A 16588-nucleotide genomic window follows, 5' to 3' on the forward strand; every position below is an offset into this window, starting at 1 on the left:
GAAAGAGTGGAAATGATATTAGAGGGCTGCAATAATCTGTATTTACGATATGCCTGGCACTGTACACCAAAACTGAGTATATAATCACCATGATAATTAAGCTATTTCTGGAACCGAATGAAAAGCCATTTTCTGGACAATCTGTGCTGTTGTCAGTAACTATCACTTGGCAATGTCCCTCTGCTCAATTCACACCTCTTTGAGGGACATGAGAATCTTACAAACACACCTGAGCAGCTCTACTTATGTTCATGGAAGAAATAATGAACTCAGTCCTTTTAACACACATTTGATTAATTACTGTTGTGATCAATCATCCTACTGCCCCCTCAGGGAGCAGACTCAGGCCAGCCTGTCTAGCACTGAACACTCACACAGCATCAACTGAGATGGTTACAGATCTAGCTCCTCCAGAATCAGCACAGCACCATGAGATCACACAAGGCCAACCTGTGGGACACCTGCACCATGGCTGTTTGAAGAGGTACCTTTTTGTCAGCCTCTTTCAGCTCCTGACAGTCATCTCTTTCCCCCTTGGCTGCAGCACTGCACTGGTCTGCTGGACACTCGTTAAGGAACCACAAGTCATCAGTAGTATCTGAAACAACAGCAGTGTCTATGTCCTGTTGGAGAAGAAACAGAAGAGACCACTTAGAGCTCAGGTGATCAGCAGCAGGAGTATCAGCACCACAGCCATTGCCACAGTGACTGCTCCTCCCCTTTTCCTAAGATTCTCAGCCCTGGGCAGCTTTTCCAGTCACGCCTGGTAGAGAAAAGGGCAGCTCCATCCTCAACAAAACACCCCTTTTTGCCCAACCCAGAAGAGGGGCAACTCCTGAAATACCACTGCTCAAGAGCAGAAGGACCTCCAAGAGCTGACCACAGCCTTCAAAGTGCCTAGTTAACTGAAGAACACTAAGAGGAACCAACCACCTGATGTGAAAGGCTGGGACAGGAACACACAAGGGAGAGGCTGAAAATCCTGGAGTGGGAAGGGGAAAGAAAGAACATTTTATTTACCTGAAACCCGAAAGAGGAGAGGAAGAGAATATAGTGCACCTATTTAAAATGTCTACACACCTGGTTAGTCTGAATATCTGTTGATCCATTACTTCTGGACTTGTAATTGCTTCTGAGGTTGCCTAAAAACCACCATGGAAGACCAGCTACATCCCATTCCTCAAACACTAGGTCCAGCTTAGGCTTCTTGCTTTTAGTGAGGTTTTCTATTAAGTCTTTGTCTGTAAGAGCCAAGTAGAATCTAAGTCATGCCACACCTACATCATTTAAGAGACTAGCAGAGAACAATTTGGCCCCATTTGATTTCAGAAATCTTTCTTGCTCCTCCATACAGCCAGTTACTGCCAAGAGTTTTGGGGTCTGTACGAGTGTACTGGGATGTCAGATCCACTGCACACCTGTACTTGTATGTTTCCTCAAGTGAACCTGACAACAGTCACTGCACAGCCATCAGAGGTCAGGGAAGCATCCCAGTATTCCCAGTGTGTCTCTGTAGTGGTTCAGGCTCTCTTTAGCTTTGCCTCCCCTTCAGGACAATGCAGTGACACAAATGCTTCTCTCAGACTTCTACCCAAGTCAACACTGAGGAGATTTCTTGAGTGACTTAAGGTGCAGAAAACTGGGTTGAATTTGGTTCCAATTCCCAGTGATGGGAGCTCCAAAACCAGGCTCAAAATAGGAAACAGGAAGGTAAGAATCCATCCTCCACAATCCCACACTTCAGCCTCCTCTTTAGCCTGTGCAGTTTAGTCTGTGGTCCTAAACTGAGCAGCCTGAATTTCCAGATAACCTTGAATCTCTGTTCAGTGCCAAGAGCTTCAAAGACACAGACAAGGACTGTTTCTGTCTCCTTTGTACACACAGCCAGGAAAATACCTTCTGCTCTTGTTTGATCTGGAAATACCCACACTTGGAAATATTTGGTTTTACAAGTTCCTTGATATTAGAATGACATGAGAATACAAAGTAGAAAACCAGGAAAATTGCTTCTGTAACATCAGCAATCCATGTGAGTGAACCAGCAAGAAATCTCCAGACATGAAAACAAAGGAAATGTCTAGATATGAAGGAGCTATATTACACTTAAGCTGGATAGGAAAAGAAAAATAATTCCCTTGTTATTCAGTTCTCTGATTGGTTTGCAGGTAATGACTACAGACAGCTCAGGCTGTGCTGTGTGTAATCACAGGAGAAACTCCCTTGGGAAGATAAATAGATACAAGTATAGTTTTAGCATTTAAAATACCCTTCAGCAAGGTCTGTAAGATCTTTTTCATGGCATTGTTTAATGACAGATGTGCTTTTGGGGCTTAACCTGCCATTTTATTCAAAGCATTTGTTTATTTATGAGACCAAATATCTAAGCTAGAAAACAGGTCCATCATCTAATACCTTTGGTGAACATCTGCAGTTCTCTCAATCTTTAGCATAAAATGATGATTTTTAAAGATTATATCCCACAACAGGTTTTTATTAGTCTCCCAAAGCATTTTGCTCATATGGAGCCCACTGGAGAAGGAGCAGAAGAGCTTGTGCACCTTGTGTGACTGCAGAAAATCTGGGACTCACCTTGGTCATTCTCACATTTTTGCTCTGACGTAGACAAAGCAGAACCATTGCTTCCCCCCTCCATGAGGCCAGTGTCAGAACCTTCTTGCTGGCTAAACTGCATGAAGGAAAAACCAGATGTTAGTCCAGCAGAGCTTATAGGGACAAGGGGATGTAGCACTTCCATTCCCAGTTACCAGCTGCAGTACAAAGACCAAGAAGTTATGAAGAGAAATGAAAGTTTCTGGACAAAAACTACACACTATTCATTCTTACAGGCAGCTAATGCATCTGTAATCAGCACAAACAACATTCTGGCAACCTAGGAAAAATCTTAAAGATCAGCAAAAGTCCAAAACTTGCCATCTTGAAGGCAGTAATACTCTATTCTTTGTGATGCTCTGGCCCTCAGGGTGAACAGACACCTCCCCAGATCAGCCAACCCCCCCAAAACACACCTGGAAACAAGTTGGAATGTGCAGAAGATTTTTCCTAGGTTTCAGATTCTGCCTGAAAGCTTCTGCAAACAATCCTAATTAAACACAAAACTTCTTCACACATTTTCAAAAGCATCATTATCTGGCAATTCCTACTGAGAGAGGGGATGAGATAAGGGAGAGAAAGGCAGGAAAATACAGAGCAGGCTGGAGGAACTGAGGACTAGAAGTGCTACACCCCAGAGAAACACGCTCAGAGACTGGCACTCTGTTATGAAGAGAACAGAGAAGGGTCACTCTGTCCCTGCTGTGTGGACTCCAAGAACTTTCTCAGGAAGGTGAGGACCTGGTTGCCAAGCAGCACAAAGTTCTGGCAGTCCACCATGCACAGGTACAGAGAAGGGGCACTCTGTACAACAAAAGAAACCACCAGGCAGTGGGTTTACCTTCAGCTGGTCTTGGCTGGGCTTATCGACGCTCTGTTCCTGTGCGAGATTCTCTGCAGCATCTGGATGGCAGGTAAAACAAAAGAAAAAACCTTCCCTGGTAATAACCATTCTCACGACACAGAGGGTTCTCAGCAAGCAACCAACGAGCCAGGCTTGGCAGACCTCTAAGTAACCCTTCAGGAGACACAAGAGCCCTTGCATAGGACTACAGAATCCTAGAATGCCAGGTTGGAAGGGACCTCAAGCATCAAGCACCTCTCTAGGTGCTGCTCTAGTTGATGTGAGCTTCAACCTCTCTAGGTGCTGCTCTAGTTGATGTGAGGGGGCTCAGCACCCTGTCCAGCTGAGACTTCAAACTGCCCAATGTGGGGGAATCCACCACTTCCCTTGGGAGACTATTCCAACGTTGACTGTCCTCATGGGGAAAAATGTACCTCTTGTGTTCAATCAGAATCTCTCCAGAAGCAACCCAGTTTTCTCAGCCTCTTGTCATATGGCAGGTCCTCCAGTCCTCTGATTACCCTTGGGGCCCTTCCCTGGACCCTCTCCAGCCTGTCCCATGGTTCTTGTAGAGCAAGGACCACAACTGAACACAATTCCATCCCACTTCCTAGTGAGGCATTACTCCAGGATTCCCTAGGCAGGCACACATAGAGACATTAGCCTATGGAATGCAGAGTCTGTGCCTCCTTGGAGATGAAGCTTGATGGAACCTTACAGCATGTAAGAATCTCCTTCCTAAAGTGAGAAACTATTCCTTTTTCTACAGGCTGTCCTGCTATCACCATCTCTAGGTCCTTGACACAAGAGGTCTGCTTGGAGGATGACACCCAGAGCAGCAGCAGAGCGTGGGGACCCTCACTTCAAGGCTGGGTCAGATCTGAGGGCTGAAGAAGGTGAACAGAGAAGAGTAAGATCTTTACAAATACCTGAGGACACCATCTCTTTCAACTTCTGGTAAGACAGGAAAAATGTCTTTCTGAAAGGGTGTGGGGGTGAAGAACAACAACTAAAGAAGGGAAAATTCCATGCACAGCAAGCTCTTTCCTGGGTAACTGTGTAGACATCCATAACAATTTAATCCAGGTGATTATGCTGGCCCCAAGAGTTAATTAAAAGGTCAAACTAAACAACAAAAGCAATTAGAAATCTTTCTGCATAATAGGTGAGCTGCACTTAGGAAGTCCGCTCTTAAAAGAGAATCAAGGATGGCTCCTGCTTGCTTCCCTTTCAGTTGAGTAGAGAAACTCCCTGCTGAATGCCAGGCAGCCAGGAACAGTCTGGCTGACATCATGGCACTGAAATCTGCTGCTATAGGCAGAAATGTGGACCACAAAGTGGTCCATAAAATGGACCATAACACAGGACCACAAAATGACATGGCTCTATCCCACCTGCTTTGCTTTAGTTCAGCTTTCCTTTCTTCCATCACCCTACAGCTTCTGACACTGATTATTTAATACCTGAAGGAAACTGGAAACCATTTGGCTCATCCCTAACTGCTTTGGCTCTTAGAAGAGTTGAAGCCTTCCCCTTCTAACAGTAAATAATTCCAATTAGCCTTAAACACTGTGTGAAAAGACACTCCACTTACTGGAAGGCTTTATTTTTCCCAGCCAACACACACTAGGAACTGAACACACAATGCCCTTCAAGTGAGGTATTCCTCAACACACCTCCTGTGATTCAGAGTGAAAGCCAGCCAGGCAGGGACACCATCTGATGAAGGGCATTAGGTAAGAGCTCAGTCTTTACTATCAAGATGTTCTGCAGTCATTTTTCTTTCTCCAAGTGTACTTAAAATAAGTGGCCAAGGTCATCTGCAAAATGCTGTGCTGATGAGCACTGATTTGGCTAATGAACACCAGCAGCTCTTACAAAACATGAAGACCTCTTTAAGCACCTCTAGTTCTTGCTACCTTGCAATGAAGGCAAAACAGGACCCAAAGCCATCACTCTGTGTGTTTGTCACAGGTCTGGTCTGCCAAGCTTGTCTCATTTCAGTCACACACACACACAGACATGGGGGTCTAACTCAAGTGCTCATCTCCTGACAGGAACAGCCTTTCCTTTAGCAGGTTTAAGGGTAGTGACACCAGGCCAGGACCACACACACACACACACACACACACACACACACCCAGCAGCAGGGGACAGGGCAGCAGATGAGACAGAGTTTTGCTGGGATCCTGTGCTCTCCACACGCTGCCTCAGGGAGAACCAGGGCATCCCCAGCGAGGGGAACAGCACTCACACCAGGACTGTGGGGTCACCTGTGGGGTAGGTCTGCTTAGGAAGGTTCTTCTCTCTCAATAAAGGAGGGGGGACCTCAGAAGCACCAATACACAGCTCACAGCAGAGGACTAAGCAGTTTAAGGCCACGTTTTCTCAGTTTCTAAATTTGCAGGAGCTTTTATGTAGATGTGTAAAAATAGACCAAGCCCTTATGAAAAAAATGAGTCCATATTATCTGTTCAGAGACCCCAGAAGTGCAACACCAGACTGCAGAGCTCTCCTGCTGCAGCTCCCTCATGATTTGCATGCTTGTGGTTTCATCAGAAGTGTTTTGGTTTTGTTTTTTTTCAAATTAAGATTACCAGCTGCAGGATGGGAACTGGCTGCAAGGAAGCCATCAGCTGAGATGAATTTAAGAATTAATTTTAATTTAGGACTGAGGGACTTTTGATGTAGATAGATTTGATTTCTCTTACGAGCTGAGAAAGTAACAGTGACCTTTAAAGGTTCAAGTGTTTCATTAAAGTCCAGACCTCTCTGGCTTGCAGAACTAGCCTGGGTTTCCAGCACTCTCATATTCAGTCTCAAGACTATGAGAGTCTAGAAGAAGATGAGAAAGAGAAGTTGCAGCAAGTTTGAAACTGAAAAAAACCTGAGAAATCAGTAACAATTTGGATGGGATACTTGGTACAACCACAGTATGGAGCTCTGTCAGTGTCCTCCCAGACAGTGTCTGCTGCTCTGAGGTTTGGTCATTGGTTACAGGCAGGTTAATTAAACAACTAACTTATTTCATACCACAGCTGCTGATGGTGGACACACAGAAAAGACACATACTCCTGGTTAAAGCCTTCATCAGCAGTTTGTTCCAACTTCAGAAACATTTCTCTTTATCACCATTACTTACCCAGGTTACATCAACATAACATTGAATATTCTTGCCCATACTGTGACAAACCTACCTGCCATTGCAGCAGAAGTCAGGTTCCTTTTCAACATGTCATAGACTGGGCTGTGGGGAAGAAGGTGACACTTAATATCCTCACAGAACCAAGCTCTACCCTTGTACACCAACGACAGAAATTCTCTTTTATTATCCTGCTGGAAAGTGCAGGGATTTTTCTGCCACTTCTAAATGAGACTTGGGAGTCTCATGGCTTCCTCAGGAGGGGAAGAGATGGGGCAGGTCCTGATCTCCTCACTCCTGTGACCAATGACAGGACTTGGGGAAATGGCAGGAAGCTGAACCAGGGGAGGCTGAGGTTGGATATCAGGAGAGGGTGGTTGAGCACTGGAACAAGCTCCCCAGGGCAGTGGTCACAGCACCAAGCCTGTCTGAGTTCAAGAAACATTTGGAAGGTGCTCTCAGGCACATGGTGTGATTCTTAGGGTGCCCTACACAGGGACAGGAGTTGGACTTGATGATCCTGATGGGTCCCTTCCAACTCAGCATATTCTATGATTCTAAGTCTAGCTCAGAACTGAACTGAAGGATGCAGATTGTAGCTTCAGTCTGAGATCAAGGGCCAAAAATGCTGAAATAAAAGGGGGAAAGGATGTCACCAAAGCAGCTCACTGCCTGGGCAATTCAGAACTGGCTCTTCAAAACAAAGGAGCTAAACTCAAGCTTCTCAGATGCATTTTCACTGAGCAGGGCACTTGGTATTCAAGCAGGTTTATGCCACAGTGAACATTAGGGGTGACACCCAGAGCCTCCTGTCTCAGCCACCTCTACAACACAACACACATTAAAGGTCCCTTTTTCCTACCTTGGGTCTTTAACAGAGAAGCTCTCCAGTCCCAGCAGCTCTCCCAGCTCATCTCCTCCACAGTAGACCATGTGTTGCTCTCTTTTGTCATACAGCTGCTTCACCATTATGTACTGTCCCAGGTAATGCATGACCTGTAGACACACCACATGCCATCAGCCACACCTGCAGCTGAGACCAAACCACCCTAAACCCTGGAAATTTGCTGTATGGGACTTGTCTCCTGCTGCCCTACAGAGTGTGAGTCAAATGGTACCTGCTTTTTGTGCACACCTGCAATTCCTTGGTGCCTCCCACCTAAGGGAGTCTATGCTTTACCATATTGCTCTAAGGTTTGTAACAACCCCTCACATGAAGGAAAATGGAGTGCAAGAGGGATAAACAGAAGTCACTCTGCTACCCCACATGGAAAGGAAACCCCAGAGCTGCAGATGGAGGTTGCTGCTGCTGCTGCTCAACTCAGAGTAAGAGATGGAAACAGGTGGGAGGAGGCAGAAGGTTTCCCCAGGTGAAAGAATAAGGTCTTAATAAAGAGTGACCACAACTTACACTGCTGTCCCTCAGGAGACAGTCTGCAAGATGCAAAAGTAAGTGCATTAATATCACAGAGAAGGGTGGAGGAAACATCCCCTGAGAGCTGACAGACACCAGGAGGGATCCAGAGTGGAAGAGGAGAAAGCAAAGTGGGTAGAGAACAACACAGACAGGCTCCAGCCCCCATGACCCACCAAAATGACCCTCCTGAATGACAGTGAACCAAGAAGTTGCTAACAGTACTCCACTCATTGCAGAAAAACCTGACTTAACTGAGTTAAAATGTTAATCTCTACAAGTAACCTGCATTTAATACTCAGCTCCCCCCATTTAAACCGTTCCATTTGTTTTTTGCAAAGATTTTTAGAAGCTAAATAAGTTATTTAAATGCATAAGTGTTCAAAATAAGTCACAGGGCTCTGCAGGAATATTTGACACATTCATAATGAAAAAACCACTGCATTTAATTCTTTGCAGACAGGATACTCTTGTAATTCACAGTCAGTGTCATTTTTCTTAAATTTTGTACACATGCTGCATTTTAATCTTAAAGAAGATGAATTCACAGGGTCTCTTAGGTTTAGCTGACAAGCCATTTCCAAGGAAAGTTAAAAATATGAGCTGGTATTCAGGTTTAAAGCTTTCCTGCACTGAGCAGAGAGCAAGACAATTGAACAGAATCTCCTGCAGTCTCCCAGGACTGTGGATATCCCATTTTTCCTTTCTTTAAAGAGGTTGTTGATTTTCCAGGATCAATATTGTTCTTTTTGTCCTATTCCAGTTCCTCTGGGGGCTCCCAAGATAAATCCCAACAGCCCTGGGGGTTCTAAATTGCAGACAGGGCTTCAAAGTACAGATAAATAACTAGCCAGTCCCTTTGTCCCTCAGAGCCATTTCCCAAACAACCTGGACCAGGCAACAGTGCCTGGAAAGTGAGCTCACCTCCTTCAGGGTGAAGGTTTCACCTTGGGCACCTGCAGCCTGCAGGATCTTCAGCAGGGACAGTTTGGGTCGCAACTACAAGAGAAAGCAGAGAGTTTGAGTTTGGAGCAGTTCCCTGCTGAGAGAAAGCCCATCAGGCTGTGTGTCCCTGCTAAGAAACCAGAGCTGCCCAAGTCACCCTGGGGAAGACACACACCAAGGCCAGAGCTGACACCCCTGGGAAGAGTTGGAAGTGGTTGGGGAACACTGATTGCTTCAGGCTAACCTGCTCCAGGCTGCTCTTCTCTTTTAGGAATAACCTGCATGGACAACCACTTGAAAAGAAGTTAGAAAGCCTAAAAATCAGCACAGTCATTCTGACTCAAGTGCAAGATACAGAAATTTGGGCAGGCAGCTCTAAAGGCTTGAATTACTCCCACTGTCCCATCAACTCTGATGGGATTCATCCTGTGAGGGAAGGCTGGAAACTCAGACCCTTGGTATGGAGTCCCAGGCAGTGACTAACCAAAAGGACTGAGTCATGAGCAGTTCTGTGCACTCAGATTGCTGCCTCCAGGGCAGCAGGCCTGGATTTTCCCAGTTAGTGCAGTGACCAAATCAGGTCTGCTCTTACAGACCCTGGGGAGTGTGTATTTCTTAGGATCTGGGAACAGGGACATGACCATAAGACTGCATGAAACTCAAGGTGTGATTAACTAACACTAGGGCTCAGAACTTGTGTTTTCTGTGGATCTCAGTCATCAACCAAAATCTTTACTATATAAAATATAAAGCACCTTGGGAACAATGCAACTGCCTTGGGTTTCCCCCACACAACCAAGCAGCTTTGAGTAGCAGATGAGCCAGATGATGCTATATAAAACAGCAGTGAGTTTTAAATAGCTGCTTCCTCCTCCACTGCTTCCTCCTCTACTCCACAAGAATCCTAACAATTCCTAGGAGAGTTCCCCCCCTGGGACCTGATGCTTTGTATTCCCTAACAATGCCAGAAAGCCCTCACTGCTCTCTGAATGCTGCACAATTCTGTCCCATGTTGAACACTAACACACTTTTCCCACAGTTAATCTGTCCCTCTGTTCCCCTTGTTTCTCAGGTGCTAATAAATCAAGATATTTCAATCTCCCAGAGGAGAGACAGCCCAGTCCTCAGCACACCATGTCCTTTACTGATTCCTTTACACTTGGACCTGTACTCTCCAGGCATTCATCTCTGCTAGCTCTTAAGGGTCTCCACCTGTCAGTGTATCAGGAGGTTCACCTGCTTCTCACCTCCACCCCCTCTTTTCTGCCTATATAAATCCAATTGCAACTCCCACTTCTCTTCCCCAGGAGCAGAGCCTGCTTGGAACATCTCAAGAGCTGCAGCACCATTTTTCCTGCACAAGGTAAGGAGAGCAGGTTTTGGTTGCTTGTCCCCAGGGTAATTTTTAACTCAGCTATTACCTAGTCTCTTGGCAAGGTGCTTATTCCACTGTTCTCTAATGTTGTAGAAAATTAATCTCCTTTGTGACTGTGCCTGGTCTGCCTGTTTACTCAGGATAGTTGGTTAAATGCATTTTGAAGCTCAAACAGAACAGCTTATGTCCAGCCCCAAGTCTCTTTCTCAAGAACAGCTTATTTTTCCCTAGGAAAAAAAAAGAATTAAAAAATGGTAATGGATTAAAAGTGGAAGAGGGAGATTTAGGTGAGACATTAGGAAGAAATTCTGTAGTGTGAAGGTGCTGGAACAGGTTGCCCAGAGAAGCTGTTGCTGCCCCATCCCTGGCAGTGTTGAAGGGCAGGTTGGATGGGGCTTGGAGCAGCCTGGGCTGGTGGGAGGTGTCCCTGCCCATAAAGGGTTGGAACTAGATTATCTTCAAGGTCTCTTTCTACCCAAACCATTCCATGAAAAAAGAAATCAGCACAACTGAAAGAAGTGCTTGTATCAGCACATGGTTTTTAATAAGATGAAATTATGTGTTTGTGTTCATTCATTTCTGTAATGACCACTCTCAAGTGGATTTTGCAGTAACTCCTCACACATCTCTTTCTGATTAAAGCAACAACATAGTTAGCTTGATCATTTTCAAATGGGCCCTCAGCTCCTCACCAGCCACACTGGAAGTGTTTATTCCACACTGCCAAGGACACAGTGTTGACAATCAATATTTTGCTACTAATATCAGAGCCTATTTACTTATTTTTTCACGCAGAGTGAGCTGAACAAATAAGCACACACGTCAGCTCTGCTCAGGGCTTGGCTCCATTTCAAGCTTTCTCAATTAAGCCTCAAATGGGAGGATCTCTCAACCTCCCATCAGCTTATTCAAGGTGCTTATTCCACTGTTCTCTAATGTTGTAGAAAATTAATCTCCTTTGTGACTGTGCCTGGTCTGCCTGTTTACTCAGGATAGTTGGTTAAATGCATTTTGAAGCTCAAACAGAACAGCTTATGTCCAGCCCCAAGTCTCTTTCTCAAGAACAGCTTATTTTTCCCTAGGAAAAAAAAAGAATTAAAAAATGGTAATGGATTAAAAGTGGAAGAGGGAGATTTAGGTGAGACATTAGGAAGAAATTCTGTAGTGTGAGGGTGCTGGAACAGGTTGCCCAGAGAAGCTGTTGCTGCCCCATCCCTGGCAGTGTTGAAGGGCAGGTTGGATGGGGCTTGGAGCAGCCTGGGCTGGTGGGAGGTGTCCCTGCCCATGAAGGGTTGGAACTAGATTATCTTCAAGGTCTCTTTCTACCCAAACCATTCCATGAAAAAAGAAATCAGCACAACTGAAAGAAGTGCTTGTATCAGCACATGGTTTTTAATAAGATGAAATTATGTGTTTGTGTTCATTCATTTCTGTAATGACCACTCTCAAGTGGATTTTGCAGTAACTCCTCACACATCTCTTTCTGATTAAAGCAACAACATAGTTAGCTTGATCATTTTCAAATGGGCCCTCAGCTACTCAGCAGCCACACTGGAAGTGTTTATTCCACACTGCCAAGGACACAGTGTTGACAATCAATATTTTGCTACTAATATCAGAGCCTATTTACTTATTTTTTCACGCAGAGTGAGCTGAACAAATAAGCACACACGTCAGCTCTGCTCAGGGCTTGGCTCCATTTCAAGCTTTCTCAATTAAGCCTCAAATGGGAGGATCTCTCAACCTCCCATCAGCTTATTTCCACTCCTGCCACATCCCCTCATGTTGTGGAGATGTTTTTTTCCAATGAAGCAGCTCTGGAAGAATGGACACCTATCTTAGAGAAACCTTCCTGATTTTTAGACCTGATTTCTCCTGTTACTGTTTGCAAACTTCTCTTATCTGGCTGTCAATGTGCTCTCCAACCACACTGACCTTGGCCTGCAGCTGCAACTCCTTGTTCCAGGGACACTCCAGGAACAGCTGATACTGGGAATACTTCATGTTCAATACTTAGTTGACTCCAAAAGGGACATGGGGATGTCCAGTATGTATTATACAATTCCTTGTATGGCCAGTTTTGATTCCTTTTTTTCCCCTTAAAATGTTCATAAATCATTGATCTAACAGTGGGAGCTGCCACAGCTCCTCAGGATAAAGGCCCCACTCAATTCTCCTTACTAAAATGTGCCTGGAGAGCTTTGATTTGGTGAAAGGAATCACTGCTTCAGTGAGGAGAAGTGTGAGAAAGAACTACCTGGTTAACTTGTCCCAGTGTGATTCTGGAGGCATTCTCAGCTGCTGGATGCTGGGCAGAGCTTGGGGATGTCATTGTGGCAGTGATCAGCTGTTCCCAGCACAAACCTGGAAATGAGAAGGGTCAGGAACCAGTTAAGATGAGAAACCTGTCTTTGAGTTTAACCACTTCCACTTCCTAGAAGCTTCAAGAAACCAGTGTTTTAAGATTAGCATCAAAAAGCAGCCCTTGAAGATATGCATGCAGGGCTGATGGTTCTGTGCCCCTCAGCTGCTCCAGCCAAACTGATCTGCTTTGTCCTGCCCCAGCTGTGACACACAGCCCTGTGAGAAAAACTGGGAACAACTGGGCCAGATCTGCTGGGGCCCCCAAGATGCTGTGACATCCCTAGGATGCCTCATCTCCAGGGGTTGGCACATCAGGGTGAGGGACTTTGGGACCTGCCATCTCCATCGTGCCACTGGCAAATTCTTATCGTGGTGAAATGCTTGAGTCAGAGGGGGGGAAGATGAGTCACCACCAACCACAATGGAAATCTCCACAAGGCAGAATCAATCCCTTGATTGCCCAAAAGGAGGAGAAGCCAGGGTGGATGGCAACGATTAACACATCCCCCACCTGCTTTTTCCAAGACCAGCTAAAGCTGCTGCAGCCCTTTATCCCAAACGACTCAATGCAGGCTTTAAATTAACAGTTTTAAGAGCATTTCTGGGTGTGCAGGTGAAATGATCCTTTCCTGGAAAGGAACAAAAGGGGAAGTCCTGCAGCTATTTGAGTTTGTCAAAGCCCATCAGTTTCAGCACCCACCCAGGGCACAGATCTCATGTTCACAGAACAGTCCAGTTTCACCCACCCCACACAACAGGTTTGTAAAGTTTGTATTATAAGAGGGTGTAAATTAACCAGCCACTGAAAAAACAACAACTTGATTGTGATGGAGAGTTTAAATCTTGACCTCTTAGTCTCAGCACTAAAGCTTAAACCAATTTACCTGTAAAATTGCTGTGTCCCTGGACCTAATTACAATAAAATCTGGTTGTACTTGTGCTGAAACAAGCCCTGGCACTGCCACTTTGGGGAAGTTCAGAGTAGAGGATGAGATAAATTTGAAAAGGAAAGGCTGGCTCCTGGATTTGTCTGCACAGATGAAACCCTGGGAAAATATTCTCCTGTATTAAACCTGGAAGAAGTGTCAACTCTCAAGCCATGCAGGAGTTTAGATTTGAAAATGGGAAGCCAAAACCTTTCAGAGCAATATCTTAGTTGTCTGTCATGGAAGTTTCCAGCTATAGTAGATTAATTTATTACATCAGTGATAAAGAATGTGAGCCAGTATGATTAGGTACATTAAAAAGTGAATATTAGCAAAATAATCAGACTTGTGCCTGAGGAATGTAACCAACCATCTTAGAGGTAAACAAAACAGGCTGAAAATCTACCTAACAGGCAGTGCAGAATCCTCAGTAATGACAAAAATCTGAGCTTTAGCATCAGTTCAAGTTACTGGTAACAATTCAAACCCTATCCCTCCCCTGCCCCATCTATTAAGAGGGACTTAAACTTTCTTTTAGAGGCTCCTGATGGTTCTTACAGCATTAAATTTCTCTCAAGTTAGGCAAAAGCATAAATAAAACAATTCCCACAGATCAAGCACAGCTCTAAATATTTTTAAAAGCCCGATTAAAGCACATGAAACATTCAAGTTTGGTAAATGACATTGATAGTGATCAGATCTAGGTAGTTACTCACAATAATTGACTTCAAACAACTAAAACCACTTCCAAGCCATCAGTGCCTTAAATTTGAACTCGGGCTCCTACCTGCCCAGCACACAGCACCACAAACTGCCCCCAGTTTTATGCTCCCCAAGCTGAGCTGTACTTTGTCCTCGCTGCAGACAAACTTCCCAACCTTGAACCTCTCTAAAGAGGATTACTCCGTGTTCCCAGTCCCTTTGTTCCTACCAGGAAAAGCCTGTGAATCCCTGTCGTGGAGCAGCTCTGGCTGAAGCCTCCCCAGGAGCTCTGGTGCTGCTGATGCTCTGGGCTCTGAGTTGCTCTTTCAAAAACTGCTCCTGCCTCCAGCTCATCTAGGCGGGAGAGGGAGTCACTGAACACATCAGCTTCTGATAAGAGCTTGAATTGGTGTGAAAAACGGCCAAATCGGGGGGGGAGGAAAAGTGGATTTCCTCCCCACCCTGCACTCCTGGAAAGCAGCTCTGCTGCCCCTGGGTTGAGACTCAATTTAGATAATTTTAACTGTTTCAGTACTGGTTTTGTTAGAGAAAGGCAAGTTGGGGCTTTGCCTCCAGCCTGTACAGAGAAAGGGTATTTTTGGTAAGTTTGACTCTTAGTGATACTAACTTCTCTGAATTAGAACTTCATCTTGAGATTACTGATGCCACCTTCAGCAGCATGCAAGCTGTGAAACACTGTCTAAGCTGCAGATACCCACAGACTGATGAAGGCAGCACCAGACATGACCCTGCCAAGACAGAAAATCCCATGTGTTCCCAACCTCTCTACACAGCCTGGTCAAGAAGGCAAAAGGTGGAAATTCCTTGAGAACTGAGAAGCTTCTTGCTTCACTGATCCCTATTTAACTTTCCCTGCAACTCTCTTTTCCCACCTAATGCCCAATCTTTTACTCTGCAAGACTCTAAACTAATCTGCAGCCAACTGAACAAAGCACCAGTGAACCTACTGCTGCTCCCCAGCTTTGGAGCTGTAAGAAATAAGAAAATGCCAGTAGACCAGAGGAACAATTTAGAGGAAACCATGAATCACTGAGGAGTCATAAAGGAACAGCTTTATTTCCACTTGAACATTTCATCTGGTCATGCACAGCACAGGAACAAGTCAACTGTTTGGTTTTGGAGTAGAAGTTCCTGTTCTCAAGAGATCAAAGCCCCACTAGACCAGAGCTCTGGAGGCTTCAGCAAGAAAGGCTTGAGCTAAAAGATCTTCACAGATCCAGAGAAGAGAGCAAGCAGAGGCTGCACAGACTTTTTTTGGCAGCAGTGTCTGAAAAGTAGAAGCTAACTTCTAATTGAAGTTCAGTTTTTGTTCTCAAGTCTCCTTCTTTTAAGGAAATGAGACAATTTCTAACTTCTGTGCAGAGTGGAAGTCTTAGATGGCTGTAGGTTTAGGTCATTTCTTAACCCCATGAGCATGAAAGCCCTAAATTCTGCTCTACCCCAAGACAGGACATGCCAGGTCAGCCCAGAAATTAAGGATCATCTTTTAAAGCCCATCTTTTTGTGTGCACCATTACATACTGGATCTTCCAGTTATCCCTCCCTGAAGAGAATTCCTTGTTGTGCTCTGCCCTGGAAAAGCATGGCAGGGTTTAGGGTTAGAAATCATGGTGTGACAGGTTAAAAATCATGGTGTGACATGACACAGTCCCAGCCAGCTCTGTGGTCATCACATCCCATTTCCCTGAAACTTTTAGTCTAAAGCTGCTAAAGTTATTAATGCTGGAGAGAACCATTAGGGATGCAAAACACCTTAGGAAAAAAGATGCAATCATGTAGGAACGTTTTGTGTCTCCTTTTACTGCTGGAGCAGATGGTATAAGCACCAGCGAACTGCAAGCCACGAGCTGTCAGACAACAGTCAGATGTCCTTAAAAGTGCTCAGCGGGACCTATAATTAGAATAATCGCTGAAGTTTGGCGGCGGGGCTGGGAAAGGCTCAGATCTTCAGGGAGAGGCATCGACTTGTCGGCGATTATTGCGTAATTGCTGTGCTCCCAGCACAACTAAGATGCTACTTGACACCCGCTTTCCTCGGTTCTTGGGCTCGGGGTTGTTTAAAATTATATTTATATTTTTTTAAGGTGTTTTTTTTTTTTTCCCCGCGAAGGTGGTTTTTTTTCAGGCAGAGCTGCTCTCAGGGCGAGGCACAGAAATGGGAGGAAAAGACCCTGCAGAGGCACAACCCTGGGGTCCCCCCTCGGGGCTGGGCCCCTTCCCACAGACCCCCCTGAGGGGTAGGAGG

At 45.1% G+C, this 16588-nt stretch overlaps 1 protein-coding gene across 1 annotated transcript in view; it reads right to left on the bottom strand.

Annotated features, from left to right (window-relative positions):
- The window catches only part of MDM4 (MDM4, p53 regulator), a 14596-nt gene extending 1934 nt beyond the window's left edge, over positions 1–12662 (bottom strand). The window contains 10 exon segments of the mRNA XM_010008303.1: positions 489–623; positions 931–963; positions 965–982; positions 1081–1241; positions 2590–2686; positions 3452–3513; positions 6652–6701; positions 7459–7592; positions 8935–9009; positions 12588–12662. Coding sequence (XP_010006605.1) covers positions 489–623; positions 931–963; positions 965–982; positions 1081–1241; positions 2590–2686; positions 3452–3513; positions 6652–6701; positions 7459–7592; positions 8935–9009; positions 12588–12662 — 840 coding nt within the window.
- Positions 12663–16588: the final 3926 nt, after the last annotated feature.

Source organism: Chaetura pelagica, unplaced genomic scaffold, assembly GCF_000747805.2.
Source record: "Chaetura pelagica isolate M959 unplaced genomic scaffold, ChaPel_1.0 scaffold152, whole genome shotgun sequence".
Classification (NCBI taxonomy): domain Eukaryota; kingdom Metazoa; phylum Chordata; class Aves; order Apodiformes; family Apodidae; genus Chaetura; species Chaetura pelagica.